General features: G+C 36.9%; 1 protein-coding gene and 1 long non-coding RNA gene across 2 annotated transcripts; one reads left to right on the top strand and one right to left on the bottom strand.

The window, feature by feature from the left end:
- Positions 1-2,796: 2,796 nt before the first annotated feature.
- On the bottom strand, positions 2,797-4,232 carry LOC148308804 (uncharacterized). The gene is made up of 2 exons (XR_015837633.1): positions 3,790-4,232; positions 2,797-3,662 (listed from the first exon to the last, which is right to left on the bottom strand). It is a non-coding gene; the product is annotated as an uncharacterized LOC148308804 (long non-coding RNA).
- A 77-nt stretch (positions 4,233-4,309) lies between these two features.
- CCT3 (chaperonin containing TCP1 subunit 3) lies at positions 4,310-19,465 on the top strand. Its single transcript, XM_088261041.1, has 12 exons — positions 4,310-4,454; positions 4,540-4,601; positions 4,778-4,954; positions 6,622-6,819; positions 7,493-7,617; positions 11,517-11,712; positions 13,071-13,225; positions 14,596-14,764; positions 15,286-15,378; positions 15,466-15,586; positions 16,230-16,435; positions 18,000-19,465. The coding sequence occupies exons 1-12, from the start codon at positions 4,421-4,423 to the stop codon at positions 18,123-18,125; spliced, it is 1,662 nt and encodes a 553-aa protein (XP_088117167.1). The 5' UTR covers positions 4,310-4,420; the 3' UTR covers positions 18,126-19,465.
- The last annotated feature ends 2,662 nt before the right edge of the window (positions 19,466-22,127 follow it).

Genomic DNA, 22,127 nt, shown 5'->3' with positions numbered 1-22,127 from the left:
AATTGGAGACCTAGATCTTATTTCATTGGGTGCCCGTTTAATGACGGCTTCCTTTCAGACCTCTCCAGCATTAGCATTCCGTTTTCCACTAACCTCTCAACCTTATTAACCTCCCAAACTTGTTTGTAATAATTTTTATTTCTGCTAATAATTTGGATGCAACTGGCTATCCAGAAGCTTTCAGATTCATTGTCGTTGCATGACCTAGTTGTGAAAGTAGAGTGGAGTTCCCTAGATTTTCAATTCTGCGGCGATTGCATCGTTCAGAACTATCTTCAAAAGCTGTTCCGCACGATCGCGCTTTTGTTGTTTTCGAGTCATCTTGCCCCTATGTGCGGCGCGGCGAATTGCCGGCTTTGTGAGTCAGTGACAAATTGACATTCTGATTCTGGAGAAGGGTGATTGATGCAGGGGACAGAAGACGATTGAAAGCACGCGTGGAGAAGAATCATTAAAGATATCATGAAATACATTTAAAAAATAAAAAATAAAAATTATACATTTGTGGGTTACAATAGTACATGTAGGAAGGCTCAATATATAAATACATACAGATAAACTTCACAAAAAACATAATAAGATAATAAAAAAAAAAACAAATAATTCAAATCGTATCGGGTTGTGGTCCCGTGGCTAGTGTCTCGGATTTTTTAATCAAAGTTTTTCGGTTCGAACCACTTTACCACAATTTCATACCACTTTCTAATAATGAGCCGCTCAGGCTCACAGAAATAGTATGAAATTGAAGTTTTTTTTTGTAAATAATAAAAACTCAAACATTTATCTTTTTTAAATTGTAAAAAGAGTAAAATAATAATATATAAATAAAAAATAACTCGCATTGGCTAGAAGGGTGAATAGCCATAAAAAAAGAAGAAATATAAGTAAATAGATGTTCGTTAATTGATCTTTGGTTCTGTGGACGAAGCCGAACTCAACCGCTAGCTCCGGCGAATGTCTTTCTACCTCTTTCTATATTCATGCCTGTCTCTATCTCGCGCCCCCATTGCTGTTATTATGAATGTCTTTTTTTTATTTATAGGCTATTCACGCATATTATCACCGATCAGCCAGGTTGATCTATTATTTTTATTTTTACATACATTATTTATTATTTATATATATTATTTATTATTTATTACATTATTAATTAAGAAAGGTGCGTTGAGATGGTTTGGACATGTGGAACGAATGAGTGAGGAAAGAACGGCAAAACAAATTTATGCCGAGAAAGACCAAGAAAAACATGGCACGATCAGGTATGCTAAATACTTGAAAGTGGTCAGGTTAGGAGTCGTAGTAATCGGCGGGTATGTATGAGGAGATGCATGAACGTGGAAGAGGCGAAGAATGTTTGCAAAGACAGAGTGGTGTGGCGTTCTATTCTCCCTGCCTGAAGCGGCGTGATGGTTAGTTAGTTAGTTATAAAAGATCTAAACGAACCAAGATCTAAGTGAACTCGGACGTAAATAAGTTCAACACATTTGTTGTTAGACAAATTAGTTAAAAAAGCAATAGAGTTCAATAAGACAGCTTACCTCTGCTTTGTAGGTCTTACTAAAGCATTCGATAGAGTCAGATTAAAGGAAGTCATTAAAATTCTCGATGAAAAAGAAATACCCTCTAATAATATCAGTTATGGCAAATAAAAGCCTATCAGCGGAAGCTAAACTGGCAGTGCACAACGGAGTCCTGGTTCCAACTCTAATGTATGGAAGTAAAACATGGAGTTGGCAAAAGAAGGATGAAAGTAGACTGAGTGCAGTCGAAATGCAATCTCTCAGAAGAATGTGCGACAAAACGATGTATGATAGATGTTCGAATAGTGAAATAAGGAAGGAATGCAAAGCGGAGATAACCATTATCAATAAAATTAAGAAAGGTGCGTTGAGATGGTTTGGACATGTGGAACGAATGAGTGAGGAAAGAACGGCAAAACAAATTTATGCCGAGAAAGACCAAGAAAAACATGGCACGATCAGGTATGCTAAATACTTGAAAGTGGTCAGGTTAGGAGTCGTAGTAATCGGCGGGTATGTATGAGGAGATGCATGAACGTGGAAGAGGCGAAGAATGTTTGCAAAGACAGAGTGGTGTGGCGTTCTATTCTCTCTGCCTGAAGCGGCGTGATGGTTAGTTAGTTAGTTATAAAAGATCTAAACGAACGAGCGAAGAAAGGAGTGTTAAACAAATTTATGAGGCGAATCTTGTTGGGAACATGAGCAGAGGATGACCGGGCAAAACTTGGCATGATCAAGTATTTAAAATAATTGAAAGTGGTCAATTCAGGAATCCGAATAATCGGCGGGTATGTATGAGGTCCGCCTCCATAGTGTAGCGGTTAGCGCTCTAGGCTACCATGCTGGAGGTCCCGGGTTTGATTCCCAAGAGGGTCGCAATAAATATTATTGATTTTTCAGTCAAATATATATTTAATATGACCCTGGACTGGTACCTGAAGCGAAAGGCTGATCACCTTTCCTTCGTGTATTTAACGATCAAGATAACACTGCTTCTATATAATGCAGTGCCCTATGCACCTTTGGGGTGCGGATAAGGGTTGGGAGGAGGATGTGTGAGGGGATGCGTAAAGAAGAATGTGTACAAAGACAAGAGTAGCGTGGTGTGGTGTTCTATTCTCTCTGCCTATCCCTGCGGAAGCGGCGTGATGGTCAGTTAGTTACTTTAGATTGCATTTCTGTAAAAAATTAAGGCCAATGTTGTAAGATCACAGAGAGCGGGATAGGATGATATTTTTCAAGGATCTCGGTCATTAATGAACAAAATAAAAACATATTTAAGAGCATAATATGTTTATTTTCAGGGGGGAGAGTATACATATATTAGTCACGATGAATAACTCCCAAGAAAATTGTGCAATAACACACGTTTCATGGTTATATCATCTATCTGCCTATACATATCTGCAAACACTAAAACAGTAATTACTGGCTACACATCCAAATAAAACAATGCCGAATCGTCCTCTGTAGTTTATATATTCTGATCCAGCGCTAGGAAATGAAACTGTCCAAAGCGCCAACACAATGGGGGAAATGGAACCCTTCTGCCGCGACAAGTCATTTGCCAATAGTTGCAAGAGTCTGAAAAGGTAACAAAGTTACAGAATTAGTTTTTATGTTTGAAAAATAATTGCGAGCATTACGACCCACTGAGCGATCTCCGATGTGAGGATATCAGACACCGGTATACACTAAGATGGTCTTATAAGGTATACAGTGGCAGGCTTCTCGGAGGGGTTGATATGAAGAGTTCCAACCTCATCATAAAACTACTCGTGGAGCACAGATGGGGGCTGGAAATTTGTCAGCAAAAGAGTCCAGTCCGGTTTTGCGATTGCAAGCTTCGTCGGGCTGGTCTTCTTACATCATATATCCAATATTATTTATTAATTATCATCCATACCTATTTCTTTGTGAACAAAACATGGCCAAGCATTGCACCCACTAGTAAATTGACATTTGTAACTGTATAAGTAAAACTGGAAAACCATTTCAAAATCTATACGCCACGTGCTGTAGCTATTTTTTGAATGACATCTTTTGTGTTTGTTGAATCTTATTTTATATGCATATAGTGCAATAAATAACATTATATGACAATAAATGTGCTTGTAACTATGCCGGTTGTCCGTACTTTACCTAAAATATAACATAAAAACAATAATGAAAACAGACTCGCTGTCAACGGACTGTCAAAATGACATTTCACACAAAGAAGATTGCAGTTTTTCAGGCATGAAAAACAACAACAAAAACAGTTGATTACCTGCAATGCTGTTGATGGGGTCATTCCGGAGGTTATAGAATACATATTTCTTCTAATTAGCGCTTATTTGAGCAGCAGTCGAGACAAATTTCTTGCGTAATTTGTTTGACAGCTGTTTGGCAAACGGCGGAATGAGAGGAAACGCCTTACCAATAATGAAGTACTCACATTTCCAATATATAATGGTTATTTTCAACACGAGATCACCCGGCTTGTCATTTATTGTTTACAATGAATTACATAAATTAGTTTGTGCAATGAATTCATAACGGCCGCCCGGCCAGACTCGAACGAAGCTTATATACAAACATTATATACTAATGATTTCGCGTCATATCGCCAGGTTGGCAGTGAAATCTTTCGTCTTTCCAAATTTCGTACTTGAACGTTACAAAACCAGAGAAAATGTAACAAAATCTACTATTTTCCTCGTCGTGAGTGACCAGCATAAAATTTAATGCATGCAGCCTGTAAAATATTTTGTTTCTCTTTTTAATCCGTGTGATTGTATATCTTTGTCTCCTTTTGACATATGACAGATTCGAGTAGAATCATTTCAACATAACCAAAGAGCCCACGCGACTTCGGTTTTCAAAAAACGTGATCTAGAATCTAAAACAATAAAATAAAAATGTTTGGCTCCCAGGCACCGATATTAGTGTTAAGTAAGTAAATGTTTTCATTGTCGAAATAAGCATTCATAATTTAGTTTACGTATCGCATAAAATTACATGGTTTATTTATGTTCAGGTCAGAATACAAAAAGGGAATCGGGCCGGAAAGTTCAGATTGGAAATGTTAACGCCGGAAAAGTAAGTATTTTTACCGTACGTTCGTTTGTTATTTTTATAAATTCAATTTTGTTATTAACTTATTACTATTGTTAGTTTATTAAATGTACGGATATTGTTCTTTCTAACCTTGTTGCGTGGAAATATTTTGCGGGGGCGGTACCGTCTGCAATTGAAATGAGCTTTTGCGCTTTTAGGCTATTGCTGATGTAATCAGAACATGTCTCGGACCGCGAGCCATGCTGAAAATGCTCATGGATCCTATGGGTGGAATTGTTATGACCAACGATGGCAATGCTATTCTCCGAGAGATCACGGTACAGCATCCTGCTGCCAAATCCATGATTGAAATCGCCAGGACTCAGGATGAAGAGGTACATAAAAATATCAATTTACTAATTCATTACATAGCATTTGTTTGGTAAGGTTTCATCGCTAGTTTTTAACTCTTATAACTCAAAAAACCATAACATAGATTTTTTGCGCTGGTTTTTGTTTTATAAATTGTTCGTTTCTCTTCTTTTTCTTCTTCTTCTAACCCTTATCCGCACCCAATAGTGCATGGGGCACTGCATCATATAAACGCAGTGTTATCTTGATCATTACACATCAAAAAAGGTTTTTTTTTAAATTACCTAACGTCCAAGTGAAATCTAGCTACGGCTTATGCAACACCGCTTATCATGACCCTACTCAGGCTTCAACTTTTTAAGTTTCATAGCCTATGCCTACTCGTGAGTGGATTTACTCTTTATGTTTAAAGTTACTATAATTTCATGTAATTCATGAGTGAAAATTCTAGGCAAAAACACTCGCATCAAGGAAAGGCGACCAGTCCTCCGCTTCAGGTACCAGTTCGGGGTAATATTAAATAAATATTAGATTGTAAAATTATTAATATTTATTTCCCCCCCCCCCCTTGGGAATCGAACCTGGGACCTCCAGTACGGTAGCTGAGAGTGCTGACCATTAATTATACTACGAAGGCGGTCCGTTTCTCAGGAGGGTCAAAATAATTTCTAGGGATTTTTCATTCTTACATTCATTTAATATCACCAAAGACTTGGGCTGGTGGTACTTGAAGTGCAGCTCATCTTGCTTTTATGCAATTATTGATCAAGATTCAATGTGTGAAAACAATGCAGTGCCCTATGCACCATTGGATGTGGGTAAAAGATTAGAAGAAAAACGGGGGTAGCAAGTTTTGCCATTTAGTTTCGTGCAGTTGAGATGACTCATAACGTCACACTTAATAATGACATCACAAATAGTTTTTTTTTATTTATTGTAATTGATTGTAATTCAAATGTAGATGTGTGTTGAATCCTTTCTTCTTCTTCTTCATCTTCTTGCTCAATGCTGAGCGTCGTGGTCTTCTGGAATGTCAGGCACTTGGTGCACAAGTCCTCTCCATTCTTCCCGGTCCTGGGCCAACTTGATGGCAGCGTTTAGCGAGGATCCGGTTAATTCCTTTATTTGGTCTGTCCATCTTGTTGGAGACCGTCCTCTTGCCCGCTTGCCTTTGTTGAATCCTTTATATCTCTCTTTTTCCTTTACAGATTTCGACAAGAACAATACTTTTAATTTTTCATATTGATTTATTTATTAACACATTTCGGACGAGTGTTTAGTACGCCTGCGGACTGCTGGCGACAGGATTTGATATTTACAAATAGTTACCTTAAGACCTTAAAGAGATTGGTACATATTATTCATATAAAAACATTAAATATGTAATTCCTTCTTTTCTGCCATTGAAATGAGGCCGGCGCAGAAAGTGAACATACCCTTCCCATCCTTAAGCGTTAATATATGTACATAATTATCAAATCCCGTTGTCGGTCTACAGGCGTAAAAATTACCCGTCCAAAATGTGATAATATACACAGTATTTCCAATACTTTTTATTTTAGTATGTGTCTCATATCAGATTACATTAATTTGTAAAACTAGAAGTGATAATAACTGTGAGGGTGTCAATAGCATGCCGGTTTTTCCTGTTATTATTATGACAAACTTTGACTGTGATTGATGTTTACAGGTGGGTGATGGCACTACTTCTGTGATTGTGTTGGCGGGAGAAATCCTGGCCGTGTCGGAGCAGTTCCTGCAGCAGAACATCCACCCCACCACCATCATCCGCCAGTACCGCCAGGCACTCGAGGATGCTGTGCAGATTTTGGAAACCAAGGCGTCAATTCCCATTGATATTAACGACAAGGAGAAAATAAAGGAAGTTGTAAGTTCATCTACAATATTTTAATACAACCTTTGTTCATAAATCTGGGTTTTGTCCACTTAGGGGCTATCTTTATACATATTGATATCTCAAATAGATGACAAAGAATATGAAAGTCTGGGTACAGGGATTACGACTTGTCGTAGCCTAGTTTAACATTGTTGTCGGGCGGTTTTTTCATCAACCCCGACCCTAATTATACTTAGATAATCTACCACCCGACCCTCAGTACACTAATGACAAATAACCTCACACCCAATTCCGATCTGTACAATGTTTTTTGGCGTCTCGCGCTCTACCAAAATTAATCAAATAGAACGCTTGTAAGCGTCTCCCGCTCTCTACCAAAAGTATGTAAAAGATGCTTTTGAGCGTTTCCCGTAAACAATGTGTTAAGTGATCACTTTATACACGAGCAATATTCACCATTCTACGCATGATAAGCAACCGCACTACTCAAATTTCGGACGTTGTATTTACGTTATAATTGAAACCTTCTTTCACATTCTCGGTACCATTTATAGTTGAGATATCAATATGTAAGTTCTTAAATTATATTTCTTTATTTACTTTTATTCATAAGCGATCCAGTTTATTTGTAACTTGTATGATATACTATGTGTATTTATAATGTCTGTTCATTTGCTGAGATTTATGTTTGTTCCTTTTTTAGCTGCATTCGTGCATAGGCACTAAGTTCATGGGTAAATGGTCAGACCTCGCTGTGAACATTGCCTTGGATGCTGTAAAAACTGTGATGATCAAAGAAGGCGGCCGCACTGAAGTTGATATTAAACGGTAATGAAATATTAATTTACATATTTTGAGTGTGACAAATTCTGGGTTTGTCTCCTACTAGTTATTTATATCGAGTTTTTTTGATATCTTAAAGAGATGAAAAATATGTATGTATGGCCATTTACAGGGCTTATGGCTTGTCATACCTTGTCATAGGTTAGTTTACGTGATTACTGTATACACATGTAACATTCACCATTCTACCCATGATTGACAGCCACACGAATCAAATTTTGCTATATTTATGCTTCCATTGAAAAGCGTGCGCAATATGTTTACAATCATTGGTAAAATGGTGAATGTAACACACATTTAAAGTAATCAATGGCATGTCATATTGCTCATTCCTTTCAAGAACGTCATAAATCAAAAATCGTCAATTTTCAGTTATGCATGTTTTCGGATTGCCCACAAAATGTACTAAATCCCAGCAAAAGTGGCATATTTTAAACTTAATATTTACCCGCTACACGGCAGAAAGTATTGTTTTTGCATTTTGAAGAAAAGATATTGTTTAATTATATTTTTTTAAATAAACTAAATACTTTTCGAATGGAGAAAAAACCTTCAGGTTTTACCTAAAAATATTTGTTGCACAGTAAAAAGTTCAATAAATGGCTTGATATTTATTTTTAATTCATTGTACAGTAGAATCGCGATATAAGTAATCGCGATATATCGAAAAATGACGTATATCGAAAAAAAAAACAAATTTATTCCCTAAAACTAATTTTTCATACAAAAATGCATCTATATAACGAAATCCCGTTATTATGTATAACAAAATCACTTTTGTCCCGTACGAAAAAGTGCCAATACATTTAAGTAAATTTATAACAAATAAAAAATGTTATGATAAAAATATTTCAAAGCCGCGCCGCCACGCGCCGCCACGGCGCCGCGCGGAAATAAAAAATGTTAAGATAAAATTATTCAAGCCGCGCCGCCGCACCATATGCCTTATGGCGATTTTTAAAAGTAATTCAATACAATATCCCATCAGCTTGAGTAATTAGTAATTAGAGTCAATGAGTCAGTGAAATGATTTACTTTAGCAATAATAATTCTTTAGTTGTGTCGCCTACTTTCAAAATCCGCTAGATCCAGTTTTAAAAGATTTTAAAATAAATACTCTATCGGAATGCCAGTTGTGGGTTTTATTGTTCAAAAATTTTAAATACTTGAAAACCCCGCTAAAAAATACTTAAAAACAGCGTTGTATTTCAAATTCCGATATATTCATGAAACTTGCCTTCTGACCCATATCGGTCAATCAGAGAGCGGAGATAGGTCAAAAGTTAAGATGACGTCATTATCGATTTGTGTCTCGTGTTTTTTTTGAGTACTGAAAAACTTTCCAAAAAAATGGGAAAATTCTCTATTTTAAAATATTTTATATAAAGATAGATAAATCTTTGAAACATAAATGTTATCCGGAGAATTTGGATTTTTTTTTGTAAAATCGACTTATATGGATCTGGCGGATTTTGAAAGTAGGCGACGTAGTTATAATCTCTCTTCTTATTTCAATGAAATTATTTCTGTAGGCCATAAAAATTCTCAAGTATATTCTCTCCCATAATCAGTCCACCTGCTTATCTCAATGGTAGACAATAATAATTCTCAAATTACAATCCATCTTTTTATCTCAATGAAATGATTCTGTTGACAATAATAATCCTCAAATTGCATCCGTCTTTTATCTACATCGTAAGGGCATTTGTCCACTACACGGAATAATTTTACCATCCGTCCGACACGTCAGTTTGCGTTTTAAAACGACGATTTTACGATCGAATTTACGCGCAACGTGTTCACGCACCGATCAAGAGCTCCGATCCGAAGAAAGATGGACAAAAGCACAAGCCAATCCAAGCCAATCGTCATTTTAAAACGCTAACTGACGTGCCGGACAGTAAAATTACACGGAATTTCGGGTAGTGGACAAGCGCCCTAAGTGGGGCGTAGTGTCGGGTAAGACAATCTGCACACTATTGGACTAGCGGAGTAACGTGTTACAACGTACGACATGCACGCATACTTACAAAGCACGCCACACGCGCAAACACAGAAACGTTTGTGTATTTTTACTATTTTATGTTAAGATTTGATTCCCGATTTTTTTACAAATTATTTATTTCCGTCGCTGCAAATGAATGACATTATAAATAACATTTACCAGACCCAACATTACAAAATTGTTTTATTTAAACTTTAAATATGGCCAATAAAAGCAACTAGGAATATTAAATATGACGGACAATTTGGACAAATGCGAATTTGTCCGTTTTATACGGATTTTGAAGGAATCAAGAGATCAAACGGAATTTGAAGGATTATAACGGAATTTTAACGGATTTTAGGAAATTTTTAGCGACGGCGAAAAAAAATTCATCGCGTAAATTTTGGAAAAAAAAATTTTTCCGTCTCGTAATTTCGCAATTTCGTAATTTCGCAATCTCGAAAACTACTCTTTGACGTCTGACAACACTGGCCGTCAGTAGCGCGCAAGCCGTTCTCGTTCTCGGCTTTGGCGGCTACTTGTGATATTATTATTATTATATTTAATGTTATTATTCTCATTTTCAGATACATATTTACCAGACCCAACATTACAAAATTGTTATATTTCAACTTTAAATATGGCCAGTAAAAGCAACTATGAATATTTACGTTTTTCCTGTTTTAAAATCACATTCTCATATTGTGTACAAAATACATACGAGTATCATCGATTCCCGCGGCACTTTTATCACCGTAAGGTTAATAAGAAAACTAGTGAAAATATGTAGATATTCAGTTCCCTATGGCCCCCTTCCTCCTTTGTTTGCAGAACTTGCGATCTTTTTGAAAAGCCGCGCAACATTTTTTGCAACGGCGCGCAACATATACATACTAAGTATGATTTAAAAAAATTCGTTATATGTGGGAATTCGTTATTACGAATTAATATTTTTTGGTCCCTTGGATTTCGTTATATCGCGATTCTACTGTATTATATTTTTAAACTTTAAAAACATTCTCCTGAAAAATCAAGTTTTTTGATTTATGACGTTCTTGAAAGTAGTGAGCGATATGTCCGGTAAAAATGCCTAGACTTCTTTATTGGGATATCAAAAAATCTTCATATTACCTTTTTTAATACAAAGTTAATTTCATAAATATTGTATACCCGTAGTTTAAGCATTATTAGCTCTAAAGGAGATTGAATTCACCGCCATTAGCCAAATGGCAGTGATTGATTTATTATTGTTAGCTCCGAGAAGGCCTTTATAATTATCTACATGGGCAGCACGGCTGTCCAAACTCAAAACACAGTAAGGGACATTTTTTGTGTAGTTGTTTTTTTTTTGCATTTCTGGTAAGTAGAATTTACTTAGTCCAAAAATGCAAAAAAAAACGTACTACAAAAAAAATGTCCTTTACTGTATTTTGAGTTTGGACAGCCGAGCATTGATCCACCGTCACTGGTTCCGATTGAATCAATCAATCAACCATTGGTAGATTCAAATGGGTAATGATTATCCATCACCAGTTCCGCAGGGGCATTGATCAGCTGTTACTAGCTTCGTACGAGGTTTCTCAGCATTTTCAAATTGCCATGTCATAATATGTACCGTATGTATGTCCGCCTCCGTAGTGTAATGTTCGATTCCCAAGGGGGGTAAAATAAATATAAGTGATTTTTTCAATACTGACTGTAGTATTGTAGACTGTAATATTTATTCAATATTACCCTGAACTGGTACCTGAAGCGGAGGGCTGATCACCTTTCCTTCATGTGTAAACGATCAAGATAACACCTCGTTTATATGACGCAGTGCCCTATGCACCATTGGGGTGTGGATAAGGGTTCTATTTATTTATTATATTTAATATGAACTTATGAATATTTCTAGATATGCCAAAGTGGAGAAGATTCCCGGAGGATCGATCGACGAGTCGTGTGTCCTGAGCGGCGTGATGGTCAACAAGGACGTTACCCACGCCAAGATGCGGCGGTACATCGAGAACCCTCGCATCATCCTCCTGGACTGCCCCCTCGAATACAAAAAGGGAGAGAGCCAGACCAACGTGGAGATCATGGAGGAACAGGTATATATACACTATATCTCTTTACAAATTGCTTTCTGGATAACTCTAGTAAGGAATACATATCGCTCACTCCCTTCAAGAACGTCATAAATCAAAAAACTTGAATTTTCAGGAGAACGTTTCTAAAGTTAAAAAATACAACACAATGTATTAAAAATAAATATAACTTTTTACTGTGCAACAGATCTTTTTAGATAAAACCCGAAGGTTTTTTCTCCATTTGAAAAATATTTAGTATATTTAAAAAAATAATTAAACAAAACCTACTATTACTACTACTACTACCATCGCGCCGTTTCCCCGCAGGAGTAGACAGAGAGGATGGAACGCCACACTCTTCTGTCCTGACATACACTCCTTGCCTCCTTCACATCCATACATCTAGTCATACATGCCCTCCGATTACGCAGACTTTTGACACCGCCAGATTTTAGGTTCTGATTGATCTGATCGTGCCAAGTCTTTTTCGGTCGTCCCCGTTCTGTTTTCCCTCTCACATTCGCCACTTGTCAATAAACAATACCTTTTCTTCAAAATGCAAAAACAACATTTTCTGCCCTGTAGCGAGTAAATATTAAGTTAAAAATATGCCTCTTTTGCTGGGATATAGTACATTTTCTGGACACTCCGAAAACATGCACAACTGAAAATTGACGATTTTAGATTTATGATGTTTTTGAAAGGAGTGAGCAATATGTCAAAACCAGATCATCTCTGTCAACAATGAAAACCTACAAGTAGTAGACGAGTTCATATATCTTGGACAGAAGATAAAACTGGGCAACAAGGAGAACCAAGCGGCGAAGCTGCCAAGAAGAATAGGACTGAGTTGGGTGCCTTTTGGCAAACTCAAACAAATTCTGCAAAATAAGAAGATTCCGACCTGTCTTAAAAGAAAAGTGTTTGCATCCTGCATACTGCCAGTGAATACATATGCACTAGAGCGGTGGTTCTTAACCTGGGTTCAATGGAACCTCCAGGGTTCGGCAGAGCTCAAAACACACACCCGACTTATTGTACCATATTATGAAAAGTGATATGACATACAATATATTCATTTATCCAATAGATCTAGTACATTATTTGAAAGGAATATATCAATCTAGCAATATTTTTTTCCAATCAAGGGTTCGGTGAACGCGGATATGAAACTGGTGGGGTTCGGTACCTCCAACACGGTACCGAACCCCACCTCCTCCACTGCACTAGAGACTATTGCTCTGACAAAGAGAAATGGAGAGAGTATATGGAATGACTTACACTATATGTATATGTTTTGTATGTAATATACGATGAGAATTGAAACGTACAAAAAATAAAATAAATAAATAATTAATTTTTGGCATTTGATTTGACAGGACTTCACCAGGATGCTGCAGCTGGAAGAAGAGCACGTCCTGAGGATGTGTAATGATATTATCGCCTTGAAACCGGATCTCGTGTTCACGGAGAAGGGAGTGTCGGATCTCGCCCAACACTACTTGCTCAAGGCCAACATCACGGCCATCAGACGGTATGCTAAACTAACTAACTAACTAACCATCATGCCGCCTCTCCGAAGGGGTAGGCAGAGATAATAGAACGCTACACCACTCTGTTTTTGCAAACATTCTTCGCCTCTTCCACGTTCATGCATCTCCTCATACATACCCGACGATTGTTACGACTCCTAACCTGACCACTTTCAAGTATTTGGCATACCTGATCGTGCCATGTTTTTCTCAGTCTTCCTCTGCTTCTTTTTCCAATTACATTCGCCTCATAAATTTGTTTTACCGTTCTTTCCTCACTCATTCGTTCTACATGTCCAAACCATCTTAACACACCTTTCTTAATTTTATCGATAATGCTTATCTCAGCTTTGCATGCCTTCCTTATTTCACTATTCGAACATCTATCATACATCGTTTTGTCGCACATTCTTCTGAGATATTGCTATTCAACTGTATTCAGTCTACTTTCATCCTTCTTTTGCCGATATATTTTTTTCTTCTACTTCCAAAGTGAACATATCCCATTTTACACATACGCTTGTAAGCAAATAGCTTCAGATCATATTTTGTAAATCGAAAGCATTGTTAACTTTGTGGTATGGTAATATAACACTCTCCTTATCATTCGTCGTTCACTTTGTGTAATATCATTTAAAAGTGGTACATATTACACAAAAGTGAAAGTGATTTGCCGATGAATGTTGGCAAATCCAAAATTGTGGTTTTTAAAAGAGATGAATGTAGATCTGGGTGTGAAAATTTGGTAAATGGGGAAATTATGGGAAGAGGCGTGATGGTTAGTTAGTTAGATTTCGAGAGATGCCAAAAGACATTGTACAAATGGGAATTGGGTGTTGCGGTTACTTGTGATTAGTATACTGAGGGTCGAGCGGCAGACTGTCTTAAGTATAATTCAGATTGGGATTGATGAATAAACCTCCCAACAACAATGTGTTAAGTCAAAATGTCGATCTTGGAAAAATATGGTAACTAATTTAATTTAATTTAATAAATAATCTTACCCGACTTTTTTGTTCGCCACCGTAGTATAATGGTCAGCACGCTCGACTACCGTACTGGAGGTCCCGGGTTTGATTCCCAGGGGGGGTCAAATAAATATAAGTGATTTTTTCACTCTTATATTATATTCAATATTACCTTGGGCTGGTACCGGAAGCGGAGGGCTGATCACCTTTCCTTCATGTGTTAACGATCAAGATAACACTGCGTTTATATGATGCAGTGCCCTATGCACCATTGGGGTGCGGGTAAGGGTTTGAATGAAATGAAAAATTCTTACAGTAAGTCTACAATGATTAAAGTCGTTGTTTCCTATTCACTCTTGTATGCCTATCCCAATTATGCGGGACGTAATTTTTGTTATTTCCAGTGTCCGAAAGTCTGACAATAACCGTATCGGGCGCGCTTGCGGCGCCACCGTCGTGAACAGGACGGAGGAGCTGAAGGAGAGTGATGTGGGAACGCAGGCTGGACTCTTCGAGGTCAAGAAGTTTGGGGACGAATACTTCACCTTTGTTACCAAATGCAAAGACCCAAAGGTAAACAACACGACTACACCACCTCTCTTCTACCCATTCATCAAAAAATTCCATAAGAGCCTACGATATTATGATGCTAATATCTGCCTCCGTGGTGTAATGGTTAGCGTGTTTAGCTACCATGCTGGAGGTCTCGGGTTTAATATTATTACTATGCATATTAGCAGTGATATACATACTACGAATTCTATCTTAGCTGCACAAATATGGCAAGTAAAGAGTACACAAAACACAGTACACAACTCCTAGTCGGCGTCCTAGCAAAGAACGCAATCTACGAGTTATCTCGTAGTTGGCAGTCACCGTGTTGTGACAATGAAGATGAAATTAACATTTTCTTGCATATGGCTACAAAACTTTATTTTTACAGTTATAAAAAAAATATCTGACACATTGTCAGCTGTTGTACAGCACCACAAAGTATTTTTTAACAATTACATTCAAAGTCACTCGCAAATTAGTGAGGACTTTTTTAATTTAGTGCCAAACAAAGTTTATTTCACGTGTTTTTATATTTCCAGGCATGCACTATTCTATTGAGAGGTGCCTCAAAGGATGTTCTTAACGAGACTGAGAGGAATCTGCAAGATGCTTTACATGTAGCCCGGAATCTTGTAAGACAAACAATATTTTTTTCTAATTTCCTTATATAATTCGTAATATTTTCTCATTTTTTTCTGACATTTTAATGTTTTTTCCAGATGCTATCCCCTAAGTTGGTGGCTGGCGGTGGTGCTGTGGAGATGCTGGTATCGCAAGCTCTCTCCAACTCCAAGGAATACCCTGATAACTCTCCGTACAAGGCCGTCGCACACGCTTTAGGTTAATATTACCTTTATATTTCTGACCCTAATCTGCGTGCAGTGGTGTAAAGCATGGGTCGGCAACCAGTAGCCCGTGGTGCGTCTTGGTGCAGCCTGCAAGATTCTCGTCACACCGCACGCGACTTTTTCAATTCTGAATTATCAAAACAACAAACACTGCTTGCGGTTATCGGTTCCACATTTAGATGCAATACTACGCATATCTATGTACTTCAAAAATACAAACTAATATAAAAATACTGGCAAGTCAAATGCACCTGCAAAAATCTTATGGATTCTATTAATTGTAATTAATGGACTTTTACTGTACATATTAGCATAATACCAATTTCTAATCGATTTAAAGATTCTTCTTTCTTTTAACTCTTATCTACACTCAATGGTGCATAGGGTACTACATCGTAATGATACTGTGTTATCTTGATCATTACTTACATAAAGGCAAGGTAATTCTCCCACGCTTCGGGGTTATATTAAATAAATATTAAAGTGTCAAATTGCTAGTATTTATTTTTAACCTCCCCTGGGAACCTAACCTGGGACCTACAGAACGTTAGCTAAACACGCTAACCATTACACCACGGAGGCGAATAAAAGAAATCATTCTTGGTTATCTAATTTGATTGTTTTGCGCGTTGCAGAGATCATACCCCGCACCCTGGCCCAGAACTGCGGCGCCAACACTATCCGCATGCTGACGGCTCTGCGTGCCAAGCACACAGTGGCCCCTGCTGCGGCTGCTGACGGACAGCAGCTGCCCTGCACCTTCGGCATCGACGGCGAGACGGGCGAGATCGTGGACATGGCGGCGCGCGGCCTGTGGGAGCCCCTCAGCGTCAAGCTGCAGGTGAACACTGCACCAATCCTCCCTGTCATTCTATAGATACAACAACTGCCAACGTGATCACCCTATTTCAAAGCAAACATTACACGACATTCTGACATCTTTTGTTTATTATTTGAAATAATTGTTTTCTTAACCTTTCCCTCCCAGTGACATGTCGCTCACTCCTTTCAAGAACGTCATAAATCAAAAAACTTTTTTTTCAGGAGAACGTTTTTAAAGTTTAAAACACACATAAAACAATGTATTAAAAATAAATATCAAGCCACTTATTGAACTTTTTATTGTGTTACACATCTTTTCAGGTAAAACCTGAAGGTTTTTTCTCCATTTGAAAAATATTTAGTTATTCAAAAAAATAATTAAACAATACCTTTTCTTCAAAATGCAAAAAACAACACTTTCTGCCCTGTAGCGGGTAAATATTAAGTTAAAAATATGCCTCTTTTGCTATGCTGATTTTTGATTTATGACGTTCTTGAAAGGAGTGAGCGATGTGTTTACTACAACTCGACTTTAAAAATGAGAATATCAATATAGAATATAATAAATACGGGCTTAGAATTTTTGTATTTCTTGTAATATTATTTAGTATTACATAAAAAGTATTATAATATAAAGTTATTCACTTGCACCGACAGAAATAAATAATTTGTGAAAAAATCTGGGATATAATCACCAATACACAAACGTTTCTCAGTGTGTGCGTGCGTGCCGTTCTTTGCGCATACGCGCATGTCGTAGCTTATTTAGCAGCACCAGTAGTATGCAGATAGTCGTTCACGGCAGTCATGTCGCTACACTAGCTATTGCGGCTACTTGCGATGTATTTTTTCTCGTTTTCAGATAATTACCAAAACTAACGTTACATAATTGTTACATTTCAATTTGAACAGGTTTTATTGACCGAAGTGACTAAATGTTTTTAGGAATATTCACATTTTTCCCGTTTTTTAATCACATTTTTATATGTTGTACAAAATACATATCGCTGTAGCACGCGGAAGTTTTTTTAAGCACCGTAAGGGAAAGTTTAAAATGGCATTCATCTGCTATGTGAAATGAAACTGAAAGAATATTATAATTTAAGATTTAAATAATATGTATAATTTTTTAAAATTTAATTATAAAAAAAAACATTGTGACTGGAGGCAAATATACTGCTTTCCAAATTTTATTCATTTAGTTGTCATTCATGGGTAGAATAGCAAATGTTTCAGTGTATAAAGTGATTACTTAAACTAGCTAGCGATAGGTCTGGAAGTACTCAAACTTTCACATCCCCATCATGTTTTGTGTAGAAAAATTCTTACAGCTGAATTTTGGAATATTTTTCATTTTATTGTTATTTCAATTGACAAGCTATGGTTGCTATAATGAAAAATTGTTGAGAAAAAAATTCACCCACTTCACAATTTTGGATCAGTTAATGCTATTAACGGTGCCGCACATTCAATGCCCAGGTGACAAAAGTCAAGCTAGGTCCAATTTCCTCTAAAATATACATTGGTTTTTTTGTTGTTCTTTGAAATATTATAATGAGTTATTTGTCCGTCTTTGATTTCAGATTTACAAGACTGCTGTGGAGACGGCCATTTTGCTTCTCCGCATTGATGACATCGTCTCCGGGTCCAAGAAGAGGGACAATGCGGGAGAAGGGCCCACTCCGTCGCAGGCGGCCGCCATGGAGTAACCGCATCCCCCACCCGACGCGTTATGTCAATCGGGCCTATGGCTGAGCCATTACGCCTTTGATGTAATCTCATTCCTTTTTTTAATATGCCCCGATACACTAGACTCGCGATTTACGCATTCGATTTGGCCAAGACATTTTAAATGAAAATATTCAAGGCGAAAATCACATGTAGTGATGCTTTACACCACCGTGGCATCTCTCTGAAGAAATGGTTATTAAGGAATATAAATGAAATATAGTATGTCATCAGTCATGTTATTTATGATTGCAAGACTAGTGGAAGACAAATAACTTAAAATATTATTTATCTAACAAGTATTATAAAATCATTAGCAGTCTCCCAGTTAAACAAGCTAGTATGAGCATGAGATACTATCCTGAGTGCTCTAGCCTAATGGCTATTACTAGAAATAAGGTGATAGTAATCTATCACCTTATTTCTTACCAATTATTCATTCTCCATAACCTTACCTATATAATGCAATGTATTTCACCTTTCTTCATCATGATAATGAGGGGATACCCTTGAATATATTCCATTTCTAATCCAAGAATCTGGAATTCAGAAATGATCCCCTTATCTTCATACAATGAATAATCGATGCAGCACCCTATGCACCATTTGCATTTCAGATTGAGGTCTTGTGATTCGGATTCTCGCATTATTAGAATTTTTCAATGTTTTTTTTTCAATATTTTCTTTTTTTAAAGTTAAATTTGATAATAAATATTAGTGTGAAAAATCACTTATGTTTATGTTTCCCCCTGTGGGAATCGATCCTGGGTCCTCCAACATTTTATCCAAACGCGCTAAGCACTACACTAAAGAGGTGGAAATACATTTATACATATATATAAATTTTATAGAGAAAATATAAGAATATATTCATATTCATATATTTTTCGCCTGGATATTTTCATTTGCCAATCTCGTATAATTGAAAGTCTACTGTGTCTCATTCATTTTAAAACAAAATGGAGAATTTTTAGTATTTTTATAAACAAAATATTCTTCAGCCTTACCTATAGCACATTATTTGTTTTAAATCAATCATACAAGTATTATTAACGCATTAATCCGCTTATCATCCAAATGTGATGTTTTATTCAATATTATTTATTTTGGTCAGCGAATGAAGTATTAGTTGTGCATTAAATGGTGGGAAGGTCAGTTCTGTGTTTAGAGGAACACAAAATTTCAGTGAACAAATTTTGAATATTGATGAGTGCACATTGTATTTTGTTTGTTATGCATTTATTTAAGGCTACTACTTATTTTTGCAATGTAATCACCACGCAACTAATTTACATATAATAAATAAATGCTTTATCTTTTATTAAATTTGTCTTTTATTTTGTAATATTATATTGTTGATGAACTAATGTAGTAATTTTTTGTAAATGATCAGCCAATATTATACATATTTTATTGACTCACAACTTTCTTACTTGTATTTGTACATTTTAAACATATCTAATATAACTTAAGTGTAACAATGATTAAAGAAAACACTTCGTTTTTTACCACTTGAGTTTTATTATAGACTACATGTTTCAGAAGATAAACTTCCATCATTCTGGTCTTTATAATAACTAAAATATAAAATTGTTCTATAAATAATAATAATCACTCATTTCACTCTCATAAATTAAAATTATTACACCTTGTTCCATATAAAGGCCGAATTATGAATTATCTTGAAAATTTAGAAATCCCAAAAAACCTGAATTCTAATAATAATTTATTAAATAATATATTGTTTAAAAATTCTTCACCATTGCTTTCCATTTTTCCTTTGTTTTCAAACTCCGTCCCTTGACTAACCCCTTCCCCTTACTTTCTCCTCTCCTTATTTATAGAACAATTTTATATTTTATATTTTAGTTATTATACAGACCTGAATGATGGAAGTTTAACTTCTGAAACATGTAGTCTATAATAAAACTCAAGTGGTAAAAAACGAAGTGTTTTCTTTAATCATTGTAACATGTCTTACCACAAAGTTAATGCCGAAACAATAAATAAAATAACTTAAGTGTATGCAATCTCAAGTGTAGAATATAGCCATTGGTGTTATTCTGCGTGTCCTGATTTCCTTCTCCATATTATACTAGATTATTTCTTCTTCAAACCCTTATATGCACCCCGATGGTGCATAGGGCACTGCATCATATAAACGCAGTGTTATTTTGATTGTTAACACATGAAGGCAAGGTGATCACTGGTGAAGGCACTCCTTCGCTTCAGGGACCATTAATATTAAATAAATATTAGGGTGTTTGTGCACTACACGGAATTTTACCGTCCGGCACTTAAGTTAGGCTTGTGCTTTTGCCTTTCTTTCTTTGGATCGGTGCATGATCACGGTGCTTGTAAATTCGATCACGCTAAACTGTTATAGTCACTTTAATTTTTAAAGTAAAGACAGTAAAATTCCTGTAATGCACAAGCGCTCTTAAGGTGCTTGTTCACTACCCGGAATTTTACCATCCGGCAGTTCGGTTTTGAAAAAAAACGACTACGACTGTTTAGCGTGATTGAATTTACGCGCAACGATTTCACGCACCAATCAAGAGCTTGGATCCGAAGAAAGATGGACAAAAGCACAAGCCAATCATGGATGGTAAAATTCCGTGTAGTGCACAAGCTGCCTTAGGGCGTTTGTCCACTACACGGAAGTACACAGAATTTTACCGTCCGGCACGTCAGTTAGCGTTTTAAAACGACGTTGGCTTGGATTGGCATGTGCTTTTGTCCATATTTGTTCGGATTGGTGCTCTTGATCAGTGCGTGAACACGTTGCGCGTAAATTCGATCACTCTAAACTGTTGTAGTCGCTTTTATTTAAAAAAACGGACTGCCCGACGGTAAAATTCCGTGTGGTGCACAAGTGTCTTAGAGTGTAAAATCACTAATATTTTCACCCCTCCCCCCTGGGAATCGAACCCGGGACTATCAGCACAGTATCTAAAAACGCTAACCATTACACCACGGAGGCAGACATTTATGTACTGCACAAAATCTTTTTTATGTACTGCAGATAAAAAATATTTAAAAAATGAAGCAGCAAACGCTATTCAATATTGAGTTTTGGATAATCAAATGTTCAAAGTTTATTTTGTCAATTATTTACGGAATTTCTAAACCTGCGTCTTTTCCATTTTATTCCTCATTGCTGAGGGTTGTGACCCTTGCAGAAGCAATGACTCTTCTCCAGTTATCCCTTGACTGCGCTGCACGTAGCGCTCCAACCACCGAGGTGCCTGCTGCTGCCTTAATTTGATCGGTCCATCGTGTGGGGATCTTCCTCTCCCTCTCTTTCCCTCCAGGCTGATCACAACTAGTCGTTCCAGGCTATCCTCATTGCCACGCGCAACGTGTCCAAAGAACTGGAGAATCCGTCGGGTACAGACATTGGCCAATCCATCCAAGTCAAGCCATCCAAGAGTAGTTCCTGGCGAATGGACTCATTGGTGCGTCTAGCTGTCCATGGAATTCGGAGCATGCGCCTCCAACACCACATTTTGAAGGCATCAATTTTTCTCCTTTCTGCTGCTTTTGTGGTCCATGTTTCAGCAGCATAGAGAAAAATGGAGTGGACCAAGCTCCTGACAAGCTTCATCTTGGTGTTGTTACTCACACCCCGGTCTTTCCAGATTTTGTCTAGCTTAGACATGGCATTTTTGGCGATGGCGATACGACGTCTAATCTCTCCTTCACAAGTTCTCTAACGAGAAAATTTCTCTTCTCGTGGATCTAGACAAAAATCATATTTCTCCACAATATTTTGAGTGTGTCCAAATCTTTGTTCATAAATCTCGGTTTGTCCACTTAGGGATTTTTTATATTGACATCTCAACATAGATGGCAGTCTGGATATTTATGGGGTTTTAATGAAGATCTCTGCTAAATAAAAAAAACTTACTCAACTCAACCATAGATGGTGCCGAGAACTGGCATGTGAATGAGGTGGAAATGAATATTATAAGGATATGTAT

The sequence above is a fragment of the Brachycentrus maculatus genome, unplaced genomic scaffold (assembly GCF_059751285.1).
Source record: "Brachycentrus maculatus isolate JH-2025_06_01 unplaced genomic scaffold, ASM5975128v1 h1tg000147l, whole genome shotgun sequence".
Classification (NCBI taxonomy): Eukaryota; Metazoa; Arthropoda; class Insecta; order Trichoptera; family Brachycentridae; genus Brachycentrus; species Brachycentrus maculatus.
Note: the sequence above shows the minus strand (reverse complement) of the source record. Positions and strands in the feature narration are given on the sequence as shown.

Excerpts from the sequence above, each read along its gene's own strand:
- CCT3 (XM_088261041.1), top strand. The coding sequence starts at position 4,421 with ATGTTTGGCTCCCAGGCACCGATATTAGTGTTAA. Across the intron at positions 6,820-7,492 it reads AGGAGAAAATAAAGGAAGTT|CTGCATTCGTGCATAGGCAC; the intron begins GTAAGTTCATCT and ends TTCCTTTTTTAG. Across the intron at positions 11,713-13,070 it reads TGGAGATCATGGAGGAACAG|GACTTCACCAGGATGCTGCA; the intron begins GTATATATACAC and ends TTGATTTGACAG.